General features: G+C 47.2%; 4 protein-coding genes across 4 annotated transcripts; 2 read left to right on the top strand and 2 right to left on the bottom strand.

Moving 5' to 3' along the window:
* Window positions 1-100: 100 nt before the first annotated feature.
* N7520_009146 (uncharacterized protein) lies at window positions 101-1,507 on the bottom strand (the record flags this gene model as incomplete). Its single annotated transcript, XM_057143080.1, has 1 exon — window positions 101-1,507. The coding sequence occupies one exon, from the start codon at window positions 1,505-1,507 to the stop codon at window positions 101-103; it is 1,407 nt and encodes a 468-aa protein (XP_056992368.1).
* A 110-nt stretch (window positions 1,508-1,617) lies between these two features.
* On the bottom strand, window positions 1,618-1,890 carry N7520_009145 (uncharacterized protein; the record flags this gene model as incomplete). Its single annotated transcript, XM_057143079.1, has 2 exons — window positions 1,618-1,775; window positions 1,824-1,890. The coding sequence occupies 2 exons, from the start codon at window positions 1,888-1,890 to the stop codon at window positions 1,618-1,620; spliced, it is 225 nt and encodes a 74-aa protein (XP_056992367.1).
* Window positions 1,891-2,087: 197 nt separating this feature from the next.
* On the top strand, window positions 2,088-10,103 carry N7520_009144 (uncharacterized protein; the record flags this gene model as incomplete). The annotated part of the gene is made up of 9 exons (XM_057143078.1): window positions 2,088-2,303; window positions 2,369-2,622; window positions 2,685-2,732; window positions 2,787-2,909; window positions 2,976-3,253; window positions 3,312-3,986; window positions 4,053-8,803; window positions 8,857-9,171; window positions 9,231-10,103. The coding sequence occupies 9 exons, from the start codon at window positions 2,088-2,090 to the stop codon at window positions 10,101-10,103; spliced, it is 7,533 nt and encodes a 2,510-aa protein (XP_056992366.1).
* Window positions 10,104-13,558: 3,455 nt separating this feature from the next.
* N7520_009143 (RTA1 domain-containing protein) lies at window positions 13,559-15,648 on the top strand (the record flags this gene model as incomplete). The annotated part of the gene is made up of 7 exons (XM_057143077.1): window positions 13,559-13,659; window positions 13,703-14,077; window positions 14,136-14,283; window positions 14,374-14,627; window positions 14,656-14,946; window positions 15,016-15,366; window positions 15,456-15,648. 7 exons carry the CDS (start codon window positions 13,559-13,561, stop codon window positions 15,646-15,648), a joined length of 1,713 nt encoding a protein of 570 aa, XP_056992365.1.
* Window positions 15,649-18,279: the final 2,631 nt, after the last annotated feature.

Below are 18,279 nucleotides of genomic sequence, written 5' to 3'. Positions count from 1 at the left end.
ACTACGTAATACTGTATTTACTCTTCAAAAGTAGGGTGTAACTAATCAGATTGAATCAATTCTAAAGAATGTGCGGTCTTTAAAATCTCTATAAAATTGGTCAACCTAGAAATTCGACCCAGGTGGTCCATGCTGTGTCATTCTTGAGTATCTCAATTACCTCTGTCGTGGTGAAGATCATGATATCTCGTCCTCCATCCGCAGTCGGCAGCACAAGGGTCGTGCCGTCCAGGTATGCCGTTGCAGCAGACCGCAGCGCCTGAACTGCACCAAGCTCCCTACCCCACCGAGATTCCCAGACTAACTCTCCCAGTTGCGAAGGGGTGGTAACGAAAACGTCTCGACCGACCGGGGGAAATATCCGGCCATTCTTATCCGGCCACGAATCAATCGCGCTAGTGAAGTCCCAGATCCGCTCCGGGGTCCACCACTCGATTGAGTCCCCGATCTGCCGCGCAAGATAGTAGACCGGGTCAGATGAGATGGTTTGCATATGCTGAATGTCAACTGTGGCCCCCGATAGGACGATGACATTTCGCAGATAGCCTGCTGGAAGTGGTGGATCCATACGTCTTCGCAGGTTCACGGTTGTACGCAGCGCGCTTGACTTCATTTCGTGTCCCAATACCTGCCACGTCGCAATCATTCTCTGCCAGATTAGGGCTGCAATAACAGAGTTTTGGGTCACAGTCGGCATATTTGCGGATGGTGAGGATGCAGTAGCATGCAGCTTATTGAGGAGGCTTGGCGAAATCAGCCAGTGAGAGGCCTTTGGAATGAGCTCAGGCCTGGTCTTGTCACCAGACAAGACTCTTCTCATAATATCCGCCTGTGTGGCTACATAGTCGATGTCCGGAGAAACTTGATATGGATTGAACTCGGACCGTTCCCGCGGGCCGTGTCCGCCAGCGAAATATGGATCTATGCTCTCCGGCGTCGGTCTTTCACCCTCGCCGAGTGTGCGGCCCTCGGACTCTGCAGCAGTATGCCTGGCCCAAAGATGAATGATCTGGGCAACTCCATGTGCATCTAGAATGCTGTGATGCGGATTGATGGTCAGGATCAGCCCACCTGTAATGAAGGTCACCTTTGCAGTAAGAACGGGAGAGCGGGGTTGCTGATGTAGCTGTGGCTCGGGAACAAATTGCTCCACAAATTCCGGGGAAAACAGAAAGTGTGAGGCGAACAACGCTTGGTATTCAACAGCTTCGATTACCTGGTAGTAGAACGACACCCCAGGATTATCTCCGTATTCCAGTTGGATTGTATCGGTCTCTTCAGATTGAGGGATGATGTTCGCGGCGAGGAAATTAATGTCATCGATGGTGCGTGAAAGTCCCGCTTGGAGGTCTTGAAGGATCTTCGGACGTAGCGCTGGCGAATCCACCCGAAAAAGACAAGCGATTGGCATATACATGCGGACGGTGTATTGGTCCAGCGGTCCCAAATCCTCCACACCAGGAACTATAGGATAGGTAGGCCGAACAATGATCTTCTGCAAACACATGTTGAAAATATATGGTCTGTATGAATTTTCCTGCGTAGATTGGGGCATGTATACGGATCTCATAGAGGATTGACAAAATGCTTATGAATGGAGACCCTGACATCAGCTACCTATGTGGCGTTGCTTGCCTGATTTCCATACCATTGGAATTTCGTTTTCCTGACGGAGGGTCGTTGATACCCCTCCGAAAATCGTATCCAGATCCAGATAATGCAGACCACCGGGGCAATCATGCGTTGTTCAATGTCGAGTGACAATTGTGCGAACTCTATTCCCTATTTTTACTGTGCAGTGCAATTGAGACCACGCAACTTACGCCTACCATTGCGTTGGTCGTGCATTTTCAGATAGCGAGTGACGATCGAGCGAGTGTCATCCGACATTTCTAGGTGCTTCACGGTGCAGTATCCACTGCTATGCATTCTTCTTCGTCACTCTGATTTCCTAGCGATGATATATTTGAATTCCCCCAAATTTGTTTCCACTTGATCTCGATATTTCATGCTGACAATAGAGACTGTTATCTGTAAACATACCCAGAAAAATTCCTCACTGAATTGTGTACTTCTCTAAGAAAGTCATGACAACTCTTGTCAACGAAATGTCAGGCCAACAGACCCCACCGGTGGAGCCTATCGCCATTATTGGCATGGCTTGTCGTTTTGCCGGCGATGCAACAAACCCGTCGAACCTCTGGAACGTGCTTTCTAAGGGCCGCACAGGATGGAGCGGAAACGCGGGAAATCGATTCAAAATGGATGCATTCTGGCATCCAAAACCAGACATCAGCGGGACAGTGAGTAGAAAAGCCCGCCACGTCCCCCAAGCTACTGTGCCAGGGTCACTCATTGTATGGGTCAGTTCAATACTCGAGGTTTTCATCTTCTTAAGCAGGATCCAGCGGTGTTCGATAACGACTTTTTCGCTATCAACGGCGTCGAGGCCAAGGCTATGGATCCTCACCACCGAATGATGCTCGAGGTCGCGTATGAAACATTTGAAGATGCAGGGATTGCATTGGAAGAATTGGAAGGATCCAATACGGGGGTATACTGCACAGGTAGCCCACATGATTATGATTCTATGCTAAGCCGGGATCCCGAATCATCTCCGAAGTATGAACAAAAATACGGTCTCGGTAGAGGCCTAATCAAAATCCAGTCTAACCTCTTTGCAGATATCGCTTTACGGGAACTGGGCCTTCATTTACTGCTAATCGCGTGTCGTATGCATTTGACCTTCGCGGACCTAGTATGGTAATCGATACTGCATGCTCCAGTGCCCACTATGCGATTCATGAGGCCTGTCAAGCACTTCGTGCTGGTGATGTCGACCAGGTTCTGGTAGGTGGTGCCAATTTGATTTTGGATCCGGAACGCACCGCCATAATGGCGTCGTTGCAGTGAGTCATTATCTATCGTTCAGTTTGAATTTCTTTTTTCCAACTTATTGAAATTCCCCTTCATAGGGTCCTGTCCGATCATGGTCGTTCTTATGCTTTTGATGAAAAGGCAAACGGATATGGCCGAGGCGAAGGGGTGGCCGCCGTGATGCTGAAACCATTGAACGTAGCCCAACAAAATGGAGACACCATCCGAGCCGTTATTAGGGGTACTGCGATCGGTGCTGACGGAAGAACGCACGGCATCACGATGCCGTCTTTGGATGCGTACCAAAAAGTTATTTGGAAAGCATACAGACAGGCCCGCCTCGACCCCAAGGATACGCCATTTGTCGAAGCCCACGGTATGCATATCGATATCTCTAACACCCGACCTGCATAGCACTAGCTAACAGTTGGTAGGCACTGCGACACCTATGGGAGACAAGGTAGAGGCAGAGGCCGTCGCAAAGATCTTCTGCCAAGGTCGAATGAAAGACACCGAACTGCTTTTGGGCAGTGTGAAAGCAAATCTTGGCCACACGGAGTTAATTTCAGGAATTGCAAGTATCATCAAAGGGATTTTGATGCTGGAAAATGGGATGATTCCACCAAACCCGACTTTTACTCGGGCTAGGGAAGACCTCCAATTGACCGAGTCAGGCATAAGGGTTCCCACCAAGCTTCAGCAATGGCCAGAAGGTCTACCGCGACGAGTCTCCATCAATAGTAATGGATATGGAGGGACACCCGCACATGTAATCCTTGAAGTCGCGCCTGCCCAGTCCCCAAGATCGGCCTCTGTACATAGGCCCTTGCTCGTTGTTTTGAGCCATAAACGCGATCAAGGGCTTGTGGCGGCTGCGAAGAAATTGAGGCGATTTCTGTCTGATATCAAGCCAGAGCAGGGAAAGGAATATTCTTTTCTCGGTGATCTTGCCTTTACCCTTGGTACCAAACGCTCACATCATTCGTACAAAGCAAGTTTTGTGGTATCTTCCATCACCGAGCTTCAGGATCGTTTGGACCGCATTACCACAAGCGTTGACCATCCAACAAAGTCAGCCTTGCGACCAAAAGTCCAATATGTTTTCACCGGTAATGTCCCTGCCACCTTACATTCTTCCGCTGATCTTCTCAACTGATGAGCGATCTCCCTCTTAGGACAAGGTGCTCAATGGGCCGGGATGGGTCGCGACCTCATAGCACTGTACCCTGTCTTTGCCCGTTCCATTCAAGCATCTGAGCGGGAAATCATCCGCTTGGGCGGGTCGTGGTTTCTCACCACTGAAATTACCTGCCATGGAGATATATCTCGACTCTCTGATGCGGAGTTTGCCCAACCTTGCAGCACTGCCATTCAGATTGCTTTGGTAGATCTTTTGGAATCATGGGGCATTCGCCCGGACTTGGTTTGCGGGCATTCGAGCGGAGAGATTGCAGCAGCATATGCGGCCAAACATCTCACCGCCCAAGATGCGATAAAGGTGGCCTTCCTCCGTGGTCTAATGACGAAATCTAAGGCGCCGAATATTTCTGGTGCCATGCTGGCCGTATCTGTTGGCGACGTACGGGCACGGGAATACGTTGCGCGGGTAGGCGAACCGATAGCACTTGCCTGCATCAACAGCCCGTCAAGTGTGACTCTATCTGGGGAAAGAGCTCATCTAGAGATACTCGAATCGCAGCTCAAAGAGGAAGGCATATTCACTCGATTCCTGGATGTGGATTTTGCTTATCATTCGCCCTACATGAGTCATGCAGCCGAGGGGTACCAGTCTCTTATACAACACATTGCTCCGCTGCCAGCCGGGGATACCGCCATCAAGATGATATCCTCGGTTACGGAAGAGGAAATACAGCCTAATGAGCTTGATGCTAGCTACTGGGCAAGAAGCATGATATCGCCAGTTCGATTCTCTGGTGCCCTTTCCAATATCCTGAAGCGTAGTACAGAGACGCCTTCCGACTTAAACATAGTCATTGAACTTGGTCCACATCCAGCGCTCCGCACACCGATCATGCAGGTAATAGGATCGACCGGTTTGGGAAGTCAGGCAATCTACCTTTCCACTTTATCTCGACAAAAAAATGCTGTAGCAACAACCCTCGACCTGGTGGGAAGGCTCTTTCTCCATGGTGTCAACATCAACCATGACATGGTCAACAACCCAACGCAAGAGACACCACAGAAGGTCCTACATGACCTACCAACATACCAGTGGCATCATGAAACATCTTACTGGGGTATGTCTCGTAGGAGCGACGCCTACAGGCTGCGCAAATTCCCACGGCATGATCTTTTGGGCCTCAGAACTGAGGACAGCGTCGACGTGGAGCCTATCTGGCGGAATCATCTGCGTCATTCCGAGCTACCGTGGCTGAAAGACCACCGCATCCAAGGACAGATCCTATTCCCTGTAGCTGGGTACATCACCATGATAGTAGAAGCCTTGCAGCAACAGTCTCTTACAACTGGCCACACCTTCCGAGACAGGCATATCTACTTCAGACAAGTTTCGATTCAGGTTCCCGTCGTAATCGCAGAAGATTCAGAGCAGATCGAGACCTTAGTACAGGTGCGGCCCGCGTCCTATTCCTGGAAGGATAATTCAGAAATATGGCAGGAGTTCCGTGTTTTCTCCCTCAATGGCAGTGAGTCCACAGAGCATTGTCGAGGCCTTGTGGCTGTTTTCGAAGATACGCTACAACGTGAAGATGCTGGATTTGGGATCCACTTATTCACCGATGACTCGGGGCATGGAAATTCCGCCGAGGCACTTTCTTGGCGAGAAGTCAAGCTTGAGCAGTTTTATAAGGAATTGGCTGCTATAGGTCTCGAATATTCAGGGCCTTTCACATCTATGCAGACAGGTCGATCTCGTGATCTTCAGGGGCTCTCTACTATTCAAATTCCAGACACCGGCTCGGGCATGCCATTCAGCCATCAAAAGACCCATCTCATCCACCCTGCTACACTCGACTCGTGCTTCCATACTGCTTTCCTCGGCATGAAAGCCTCGAGTGAGCTCAATTCTACTTGCATAATTGAGTGGCTTGATGAGCTTCACCTATCATCGAATATTGCCTCACAGCCGGGAAGCATCCTTACGGTGGAAGCGCAGGTTTGCAGCCATGGTACTTCACGATTCAAGGCCGAAATTATCGCTATGGACCCGGATAACCGAGAAGGCGCGGCGGTTCTCCATGCAAAGGGGGTCTCCTTTGTCCCGTTGAGTGATGCGCCTACGGATACGAAATCTTCACGAACGAAGGCACCATTCTGCCGAATTCAGTGGAGCTTAGATCCGACTTTGTCAACCAGTCAAGACGTACTCAGCCACTGTCTCCTAAAGCCTCCCCAAATTTTGCCTGACTTCAGATCTACGCTCGATGAGTACTGTCGTGTCATTATTCGTCAGACATTGGATGGTCTGTCTACAGAAGATGAACAGAAGATAGTGGACCATCGACATCAACTGCTCCAGTGGATGCGTTCCCAATACGTCGAATGCACATCAAATCCTGACAAAGAGCTGCAGAGCCGCATAGATGCCTCCGGCGTCTCGGGAAAGTTGCTGTCTCAACTCCAACCACACCTGCATGACTTCCTGCTAGGAGATATCGACGCCCTGGAGATTCTTTTCCAGAATGATCTGGCCGATGAAATCTATTCAGAAGATATCCTGCTTAAAATTTGCCAAGAGCAACTGGCCAAATATGTTGAGTTGGCTAATTTCAAAGCACCGGATATGCGTATTCTGGAGATAGGGGGTGGTACTGGCGGACTGACCCTCCCTCTTGCCCAAGCTCTATTTGGGGACGCTGATTCTGACGGTAGAGGGACATATGTCTTCACAGATATATCTACCGCATTTTTCACTCGTGCCAAATCTAAGCTAGGAAAGCTTGGGTCTTTTTTGGAGTACAAAAAACTTGATATCGAGGTATCTCCTGAAGAGCAAGGATTCGAGCCCGAGTCCTTTGATCTGGTTGTTGCGTCTAATGTACTTCACGCGACGCAAATCATGGATCAAACTCTCGTTCATATTCGTAAACTTTTGAAACCGACCGGAAAAATTGCGATTGTTGAAGTAACGAATCCCTCTTTGCGATTCGGTTTCTGGGGCTGTTTACCGGGCTGGTGGCGTGGTTATAAGGATGATCGTGACCTGTCTCCACTTCTCAGCACAGCTGGATGGGACAAGGCATTGAAGAACGCTGGATTCTCCGGCGTGGATCTTGAGATGAAAGACATTTGCACGCACCAGCACGAGTTCAGCACGATCATATCTGCTAAGATACAATTGGAGGGGATTGACTCGCAGGACGAGGTCAAGATCGTGACAATGGATCAGGAAAACGGGGTCGGTCGCCACCTGTGTGAAGCACTACAATCAAAAGATGCGTCTCGCACCGTATCCCAAGCATATCTATCAGATGTTTTAGAGCCCGGTGGTAAGTTTATTTTTCTTTTGGAACTCACAAGCAACTTCTTGCAATCGCCTTCGGAGCAACATTGGAATAACCTTCGTCACATCATGAGTCAAGCGGAAAGTATTTTGTGGGTGAGCTGCGGAGGTACTGTTGATTGTCCAGAACCCAGTCAGGGTATGATCAGCGGTCTGGCTCGTAGCCTGAGATCTGAAAATCATGAAATGAAGTTTGTGACCCTCGATCTTGACCCTCAGTCAGCTTCGGATGTCCGGACGGCAGAAGACATCTTACGTATTTTCCGCGGCACCATTGACTCTGTCACTCATGAACAGCCTCTTTTGGAATGGGAATTTGCCATCCGGGGGGGGAAGGTATTGATACCTCGCCTAGTTCACGACTCTCAAATAGAAGACTACGTCCGGGACTCGATATCCCAATATCACCCTCGTCTAGAAGCCGAGGTGAAGCCAGACCGCGCCCTTGTGCTGAGGATTGGCACCCCCGGGATCTTAGACTCACTTTACTGGATTGATTCTCCTTCTCATTCGCTAGCTCTCGAGCCTAAACAAATTCGCCTCGAAATGCACTACACCTCGTTGAATTTCAAAGACCTAATGGTTGCGATGGGACAGTTACCTGGCATCTCAACGCTAATATTCGAAGGCAGCGGCATTGTGAAAGAAGTAGGTGAAGATGTCCAAGGAATTTATACCCCTGGGCAAGCTGTTTATGCTTTTCACCCACACGGACTAGCAACGACTAGCAACATTGGCGTTGAGTACGTACATCCCATTCCGGAAGGTATGGATATAGAGTCCGCTGCCGCCGTGCCAGTTGTGTATGCAACAGCCCTTTATGCCTTGCGGGATGCTGCCCGTATTCAACCCGGTGAATCCGTCCTCATCCACTCCGGCGCAGGTGCAGTGGGTCAGGCAGCAATTGCACTGGCCCAATATTTTGGTGCCAGCGAGATCTTTGTTACAGTCGGCAACCCGGAGAAGGCTGAATTCATAAAGCAGAAGTTTTCTATCCCAGATGAAAACATAATATCTTCCCGCAGCACGGATTTCAGCAAACAAGTTCGCCATCGAACAAATGGACGAGGGGTCGATGTTGTGCTGAACTCACTTAGTGGAGACGCAATTCGACAGAGCTGCAATGCTCTCGCCTCGTTTGGTCGATTTGTCGAGATTGGCAAGAAAGATATTTTATCGAACGCGCGACTTGAGATGCGAAGCCTGGAAAAAAATATCACTTTCGCCGTTGTTGACCTGGCACTTCTCGCATTAGAGCGCCCTAGCGTGGTCCAAGGCCTCGTCCATACTTGCCTCGACCTTGTGCATAGCTCAAAGACGACGCCTGTTTCACCCATCGTGACAAAACCCATCGGAGCGATCGGCGACCACTTTCGCGATATGCAGGCTGGGAGGCACACAGGGATGCTCTTAGTGCGTATAAAGTCAATGGGCAACATGATGGTAGGATCTCAACTTTCCATAAAGCTGTCGGATTAGATCTGATTTTTCTTTAGGTACAACCTCCTCGGCCTAAGTTGGCTAAACTTCAGAGTGATAGCTCTTACCTCATTGTGGGCGGTACTGGAGAGGTTGGTCGTGCCACGGCCAAGTTTCTCGGACAACTTGGGGGGGGGCATGTCATTACGCTATCCCGATCTGGAGGAGACACAAAGAAAATGAACACCCTCGCTGAAGAGTTGCGCAGGCTCAATGTGGACTTGACGACTATCAAAGGGGATGTGGCTGACCCTGACACTATGGCTAAAGTCCAAACCGCGAGTGGGAACCGGCCATTGCGCGGTATTATACATGCAGCAACACCCTCAACGGTATGTGACACGCTAGGTTTTTGAAGGTGGTTCTGGCTACTAATTCTAATCACTTTCAGTTGGGCGCCACGGTCAGCAAGATGACTCGCAAAGAATGGATAACCAGCACCAGAACGAAAGTGACAGGAACAATGAATCTGACCCAGTATTTCGGTGCTGAGCTTGACTTCCTCATTCTCACCAGCAGCTTGAGTGGTATCGTTGGTATATACGGAACCAGCAGCTATTCTGCTGCAAATACGTTCCAGGATGCTTTTGCCCGGCACCATGCCCTCCGCGGCCTCCCTGTCCGATCATTAGATCTTGGATTAATTACTACCGGAGGAGTGGTTGCTGACCGACCAGACGCGGAGGAGGTGATGAAGTTGCTATTTAAGCATGGGATCCAGATTACCACCATGCAGGAGGTTCTGGCTCTGATAAACTGCGCGATTCAAGCTCCACCCGTGAATGATGCAGATGATGCGCAGATATTGTGCCGAGTACGACGAGTAGATCCACAGTCCCACATGGATGAAGAATCTGTCGAGCGCCCAGATGCCCGCTTTTCTCACATATGGATCAATCCGGCACCCGGGGAAGCGCTTGACAGCCGAACACAAGCCCCTCCTGGAGTGCAACCAATCTTGCGGGCTACCGCTGACCCTGTCGCAGCCATCAAGTTTACACTCTTTGCAATTAAAAGCAAACTTTCTCAACTTATTGCCATCCCAGAGACTGAGCTACAGGACGACCGGTCGATTGCCAGCTATGGAGTGGACTCTCTCATCTCCGTTGAGCTCAGGAACTGGATTGTCACACAGCTGGGTGCTCATGTCCAGATGAAGGAGATCATGAGCTCCATACCAATGGCACAGGTTGCGGAGATGCTCGCTCGACGGTCAAGGTTCGTCAAGACGAGTATTTTTGAAGGGAAAGAGGGTTCTAAGTAGTTGGATCAACGGCAGATTGGGGATTTCGCCCAACACGATCAATCTATGATTGTAGCTTCTGCTCGAGAGGAGGTTTTATGATTATGTTTTTTGGTCTCTGGTATTTTCTAATATAGAAAGATACTCAATCCATGGTTGCCCTGCGTCTTCCACAATCGCTACGTTAACCAGCATTGTCAACCCCCTGAAGCCCGCTTCTGGAAGTCCAAATTATAAAGATAAGACCAAAAAGTTGCCCGAAAGCGGCGTTGTATATGCTGCAGCTCTGATCGCCGCACAAGGATCACATTATTCCTTTTCATCCATGCATCTTTTTCTCTCAACAAATGATAAGTTGAATATTCGGATCAAAAGTTTTGGAGTATCAAACCTCAATACCGTTGTATATATGGCATCTAATCTTCGCCCTAAGAAGCTAAAGGAAACTTACGATTTAGCAGAGAACACAGCACTAACAATGTATAAGATAGCCGATGCTGCTGATTGCACTACGCGTACTGTGACTTAAATTCGTTAAAATGACACGGCCTGGCAGTGATTAAGCTCCTGCGAATCGTGTTAGTCCACAAGGAAGGATCACTCCGCCGATGTTAGAAACACTTCAAAATCTTTTATGAGAACATACCTATTTATATCTACACGAAATAGCAACCTTACTTCAGCAGAATTTGGCTTTGATAGATATTACCCTTTTCAAATAAGAGATGTTCTTTAATCCCGATAATCCCCTATAAGCTAGGCTACAGAGCTGTGAAGGGCTACGACTGAATTGATTCAATTGAGCGATGCCTGCATGCTGTTTATCTAAACAATAAAGAATTAGCAACAAAAGGGACAGTCGTGATATGGTATAACCCAGGCAAGACACAACTCTTAATCATTGCAAAATGCCTCAAAACCTGAATCGAGGCCGCGTAAGATGGTTGCGATACTTCCTGTGGGGGCGGAATACGGACTAAAGGGGCACCTCCAGGGAAGTGTATCCTAGGGGAACCTATATTGCTCGGTTATTATCGTCTTTCCTTAAAAGCGAGACAAGATCGACGAATAGATCGACACGGCGGGCTGGCCTTTCATTATCTTCACTGCTTTTTATTCACTCTTAGATTTTTTAAGTGGTTACGTCTGAGATCGCAAAGATGAAAAGCAGCCAAGTTAAAGCCCTGTCTTAACTCACCCAGGTGCGAAGCGTTTTATGTGATGCAATCATTTCTAAATTCCTATACCTTTTCATCTTCAATCCTCCTGGCAAACATGTTCGTATCCGGCGCCGACTGGTTTCAATTTCTCAAACTTTATGAATTCTTTCTTGAATATGATTACTGTGTGTGTTTTTTTTTTGGCTGTATTTAACTGCTCGAAAACTATAAATACACGATATTTTCCATAAATTATGCCTGAAAATAAGATCCACTTTCACGAGCCTTACGGGCTTTTCTTGGTGGGCCAATCCATGGACAAATCACTTTTTGTCCACCTGGACAGGCCCGCGGGCCGTCCACACGGGCATGCCCACGGGCCTGCCGAAGTCTACCCTTACCCTACCCTTATTTATATGAATGGCTATTAGACTAACAAAGATAATACTTATTTATCTATAGATAGGGATATTCCATAAAATATAAGAGAGAAGATAGAAATTTGGGTAGGTGGGCTTGGGTAAGGGATTAGCCCAATAAGCCGGCCCATGTCAAAGTCTCAATATAGGTCAAAATAAAGTTAACATGGGTGGCAATAAAAGTGGCATAAAAATATTTTCTACGATGACCGGGTGGAACTTTTGACATTTCCTCATTTTCCGAAATTGGCATTTAGGGAGTGACTGTATAAGGACCTGGCATATTTGATAATTGGTTCTAGTGAGGACAGTGACATCTTGGAGATGCTGAAAGTCTGGTAGCCTTTGACTCGCAGGCTCATAGATAGCTGAACGGAGGATCATGCCAATATTGTCACTCTGTTGTGTAATCGCAGCACCAAGATATAGATAACTTAGATTGGAGAGTTGTGCCAAAAGGAGAGCAACCAAAGCATCCATTGTACCCTGGACTAATCCTTTCATCCAAAGGTCGCTATGGCGGAGTCTGATGGTCCGGTTAAATTTTAGTGGCACTGTCTATTTCGGCACTGGAGGCAGGGATTCGAGGCGGAAGCTTGTCGAAGACAGGGCCTTCGAGGCGGATGTCTTTAATGTAAGCAGCCAGCTGCGGCCTGCAAAGGATTGTCCGCAATAACTGAGTGATTGGGGGAGGAAAATTTAGGCTGTCGCCAGATCCACTGGATCTTGGAGTAGAGAAATGGCTCAGTGAATATGCGGAAGTTCTTATTCACGAGACTAAGTACATGGAATTCAGCAGGTGAGAGAAAGTGGAACACCAAACAAAAGATATCCGCCGGGCAGTCATTCCAGCCGGATGGCGGTTGATGTTCCTGTTTTCATGAGCAATGACCTTGAGGTACCACATTTCTTTACCTACAGGTATCATTTTTAGTGAAAACGTCGGTTAAGCCTCACTGTTATCTGTTTATTCGTACGCGAGTCAAGGCGTGATTCGTATCATTTTTGGATGGTGTGGGTGCGGTTTGAAATGTAAACGCGGGGACCTCACTGCTGCTTAGTCATACAACTAAGGTCCTGTTCTCCACACCCTATGGTCGTATCATGTATGTACTGATCACCATTTCGAGTTGAATTCTTTAGTGCACATCTAGAGGACAAGAAAAGAGAGACTTGGAAAGAGATTTGTTGAAGCCTTGTATTCCAGGCACCATAGGTGTATACCTGATTCTGTGCTTGGTGATTGGCTAGATGTTTGTTGTGATTCCAAACAGGACCAGCTCGGGCTTCACAATTATTATAGTCCTCAGCCTCACGTTCTTTATTGCTTTCTTTCCTTCCTCCATTTTAAATTTTTCCGCGTCTTCTATTAACCAACGGCAGCGTGTACAGCGACCAGGCTATCAGCAAGATTGTCAAAAGTGTACTGATAAGATCATTCACATGCACACGCCAAGCGTTCCTAGTCAACCATTTACTAAGCCACCCACGCTGACGCGCTAATTGACTTGCCTCCTTGGCGAGTCGGTTTTGGCCCCCATTCAATAGGTGGTACCTCCAGTTCTTTGTTTTCCCTTGTGAGTAAACCTTCCCCGCCCGCGACATATTTTTTTTGTTTTGTTACTAACAATAAGCCCCTCACTCATGTCTGATCCTCCGAAGGTGAAAATTAATTCCAATGGCTCTTCTAAAATCTGTCAGAATTGCGCGAAGCCAAAATACGCTGTGATCGACAAAAGGAGACTGGAAATTGCGACCGGTGAGTTATGCCCATCATGTGGGCCTAGCATGCTCAGACTGCGTATAGATGTGACCGCCTAGGAAAGATTTGTCAGTATACTGGTGATCGAAGCACAGAAGCAACCCGCAGGAATAGTAAAGATAGGTAGGGGTTGAGATGAATGCTCCATTTTCTCAAACTGACCGTTGTAAAGAAGGATGGATGCACTGGAAGCGAAAGTTGACCAGCTGCTGGCGCTTCCGGGGAATCGAGGTCTGGTAAGTTATCATTATAGTGAGATGTTCATGAAATTCGTCTGAGGCGTCAGAAGAAAGATGGTAGCACGGCCGATGGATCTCCAGTCAGCGTTGCTACGATTGCTCCTGCCGCCTGCACAGATGTAATCGATCAAGGGCTCCTGACGATTGATGCAGCCAATGTTCTCCTGAAAGTCTATCAAACTACTCTTACCCACTACTGCCCGTTCGTCATAATTCCACCACAGGTGAATGCGCAGCAGCTGCGCCGAGAAAAGCCATTACTGTTCCTTGCGATCATCAATGCCGCCTTATACGAAAATTTGTTCCTGCAGCGCAAGCTAGAGATGGAATCTAAAAAGGCGATCTCCGAATGCATTATTGGTAGCGGGAAAATTTCATTTGAAGTTTTACAGGGTCTTTTGGTCCATATTGCATGGTATTACACGACTTTTTTCACCTCCCCCAGTTTGAATTATGTCTGGTAATAGGAACAGGTGCCAGTATCACTCTAGGCCACGGCGGTATTATCAGTATCTAAGTCTTGCCATCAGTGTCATCACTGATCTACAACTGGATCGTCCCCCAGAGCAGCGATATTGGACGACACGGGTCAGCTTCGATGGTGATGACGATAAAGATTTAGTGTCCCGGGGACGGGATGAGAGACGCGCTATTATAGGATGTTTCTAATTCTCATCTGCGTAAGAAAATCTGTCATCCAAATCTTTGAAGAATCCGAGGTTCTTATGGCGACTAATATGTCTAAGAATTTCTCAAATTCTACAAAAGCGGTTTTACTTCCTATATCTACTATGTCTCGAAAGCCTGGGCATGTATTTGGCAGCGGATACGGGGTATGCGTCTGACAGATACCTCATGCACATTGTGGAACTTCAAGGCATTTCAGAAAAGATCGCTTTTTATTCGGCGCCGCATTTTCCTGGGCCTCATGGGGGTAATCCAGGCATCGAGCTTTCTTATGTTGAGTTAAAAGCAGAACTTTCATCATACCAGGCCAACCTACCCTTTCCCTCAATTGAAAGCCGAGACAAACTCTGATTCTTGCATATTGGCGACTTGTCCCATTACCGAAGCCTATGTCTACTATTTTCCTTCGCTGGCTGACAATGCCTTCTACTTGGCCCTTTTTGCGGTCTTCTTGATATTTCAATTGGGTTTAGGTATTAGATACAAGACCTGGGGCTTTTCAGCAGGCCTTTTCGGCGGCCTGGTGCTCGAAATCATTGGATATGCGGGAAGGTTACAGATGCACGACAATCCATTTCTCTTCAACCCATACCTAGAGTGAGTCATGATATTCTGACTTCTCTCGCAGTCATCAAGAACCCGCGCATACTAACTGAAAACATATAGATATCTGGTTTGCCTCACCATTGGACCGGCATTCTTCAGCGCGTCAATTTACATTTGCCTCGGACGAATTGTGAAAATCTATCGTGAGAGAATATCGCTCCTCCAGCCTCGCACCTACACAATATTTTTTGTTCTTTGTGACTTGATTTCACTGATCCTCCAAGCCGCGGGTGGTGCCATTACCTCGATTGCCGACTCTAATCAGCACATTGTCGCGCAAACCGGTGTCAAAATTTTGATTGCTGGTTTGGCAACCCAGGTCGCCTCCCTCGTGCTTTTCATAGCCATTTGTCTCCAATATGCATGGAGTGTGCATAAAAACCCGGACGCTCTCAATGAGAAGCCGGAAATGTGTGAGCTTCGAAATGGCCTTAGATGGAAAGGATTTCTTGCTGGTAAGAGCATCTCCCCCCTTTCACCCATCAAGTGTTGACCGTGAGTCTAGGTCTGGCCTTGGCAACTGTTGCCATTTTTACAAGATCCGTATTTCGAGTTGCAGAATTGAAGGGTGGATTCCACAGCTCGTTGGCAAACAACCAAGTTCTCTTTATGGTGTTTGAGGGAGCCATGATCGTGATTGCGATTCTATGTTTGACAATACTACATCCGGGCGTTTGCTTCGAGGGCCAATGAAATCAAACTAAATGGACGTTCCGCCGTAACAGCGAGACTAACGCGGATGCGCGAGGGCAGTCTCAGGAAATCGATTCTAGTTTGAGCTGAGGAGTTGAGAGCTCGTTTAGTGAACAGACATCTCCCTTTCCAGGGTTCTGCATCGACTCAACCGTCGTGATTGTTGCCAATGACCACTTCTTAACCAAATTCTGTTTGGTTTTTGGTTTAGTTCTATTTTCAAGCATGTTATTACAAGAATTCATAGAATTTTCCGCCTTTTGATTGAATTTACGGTCAAATATAAATCCATGCTCGGCGGCAGGTTACCGATGCCTGGAATTGCGTGCTCTTGGAGACTCCGCCATAGTTTCTGTCTAGAAAACGAACATAGATAAAAAACAAAAACATACAACAGTCAGGATTCGCATGTGGTCACCCACCATACTACTAACTAACCGGCGTGTGGCTTAAGTACGGCTGAGCGGACGGGAAGCCCTGTTCTCCACACCCTATGGTCGTATGTGTTAGGAAATAACTTAATCTAGATTATATAGTGTTATTAAAGAGGCAACTCGGTCGCCTATCTCGAGCTTTTCATAGCCATTTGTCTCCAATATTCATGTAGTGTGCATAAAAACCCGGACGGGTAAACTTCTACTGTACCTATAGAACCGCAGACTTTACATAGAGCGGTGTGTTATACATATTCCAATTGATAGAATTTTAATTCCAAAATAAGGCTTCCAGTTCCGTCGTTCTAGACCGTCCTGCTCGAAAAGAACACAATCAATCAGCGGTCAAGCAAAGTAATAATCAACGCTCAGTACCAGTGCTGGAGCATCTCATCCAACATCGTATAGGCCACATGTGCATATTGAATGTTCAAGTCGGAGCTGAGATCCTGAAAAGGAAGCACAAAATCGATTGATTCGCCCGGCGGCTGTTTGGGAGTTTCGTCCCGACTCACGTCCTGCACTTTGGCAGTTGCGGCAATAAAACGTAATAAACCAGAATAAGCCCGAGAAAAGAGCTCCGCACTAGATGATGAACCCCTCTAGAAATATCTCTGGATTCATCTATAGAATGCGAGGATTTTGCATAGCCTCAAAGACACTAGCCTAAACAACGCCGCAGTAACAAGAATTAATGGCAAAAATCGCACTTCTTACTCCGGCTACTTTCATAGGTTATTTTTCGTTTACTACACGCCGACTATGCCTAGTTAATTGAGGAAGTTATAAAGAGCCTCCACTAAAGTTGATGGAACCAATAGATACTTCCCTCTTCCACCTCTCTATGGTAATGGGCTAGTTCCTGAGCACGTAAACAAGGTCAGAAAGCATATACTAATACTTTGGGTCACATGTGTGATTTGCGCGGCTAACATTCAATTGAATCAAAATTGCAAAATATAGATCGTCAACTTGATATGCATATGCTCGAATCCAGTTTCACCTCTTTACTATCCTCCATTCTTTCTCAAACTCTGTTTTGCATAACGCCACGCCTTTGTGAGTTAGTCTGCTCCTGGCCCACATTCTTAGCAGGGTATCTCTGAACGGTAAGAAATAACGCCACCCAGATAGTAATGCTAGGGTACGGCTTCACACCGACCAAATTTCCACCTACGAAACAGTCTCTATAAATACAATAAACGTAATTTGCTCTATCTAGTCGAAATCGTCGACGTCATGGTGATATCTCCTCACCAAAGTCATGACGATGACATTCGCTAGAACGGCAACGACCCCACCTATCTAAACTGTTATATATGCACGCCTTATGACGAAGTCAAGGTTTTTTGATATTGCAGTTTGACTACCAAGATGTCTGAATATACAGCGGCCTACTTTGATGCACAAACACAATTAACGACTTGGACCGACAAGCTCGAGTTTTTGGGCTACATACTTTGTGAGATAATTGATGCGCAAGATTTCAACACAATAGGATTCAGATGTCATCAGGCAGCGGACTTGCCGGCTACAATTAGGATCCTTCATCTTGAATTGCAGAGGAACGATGGAAGTCTCACCAAAATTATGGGTGATGACGAAGTGATAATCTTCCGCCAATTGATGCAAAAAGTGAAGGTTATCAGGAATCTCATGGCGCACCATGAAGTGCGAGATGGCCGTAAATTGATGAATCTCAAACAGGCGAAAGAGAAGTTTGGCGACATACTTGAATTTGCTATTAGGGGAGTAGCCTCAGATCATGGGATATATCAGGTTTGCTTCAATGCTTCCGTTACTTATAACATACTTACTAACAACTTGAGGCAAAGGTTGGGTGGTCACCATATCATCATATTTGCAAAACATACTTGGAAGATGAGAAACCTCCGATTGTTATGATTCCACTAAATACGGAGCCCCTGCTGTCTTTTCGTGACCGAATTATACGCGACCATAGTATCCAACGGGGACAGCGCTTTACCAGCGCTCAAAGCGTAAGCCTACTAAAGAAAGTCGACGAAAGCAGAGCGAGGATTTTGAAGCCGCTATCATAAGGAAACAGCAAAGGAAGGAGCGAGACATTGCCATACAGTTGAAATCTCAAATCAAAAAACTCCACAAACTAGAAGAACAATTCACCAATGCATAGGAGTTAGGTTATAAACGTCTAAATAAAATCAAAATGCGGATG

The sequence above is a fragment of the Penicillium odoratum genome, assembly GCF_028828045.1.
Source record: "Penicillium odoratum strain IBT 22623 chromosome Unknown utg000006l_segment0_segment0, whole genome shotgun sequence".
Lineage (NCBI taxonomy): Eukaryota > Fungi > Ascomycota > Eurotiomycetes > Eurotiales > Aspergillaceae > Penicillium > Penicillium odoratum.
This window is presented reverse-complemented; position numbering and strand designations above follow the sequence as displayed.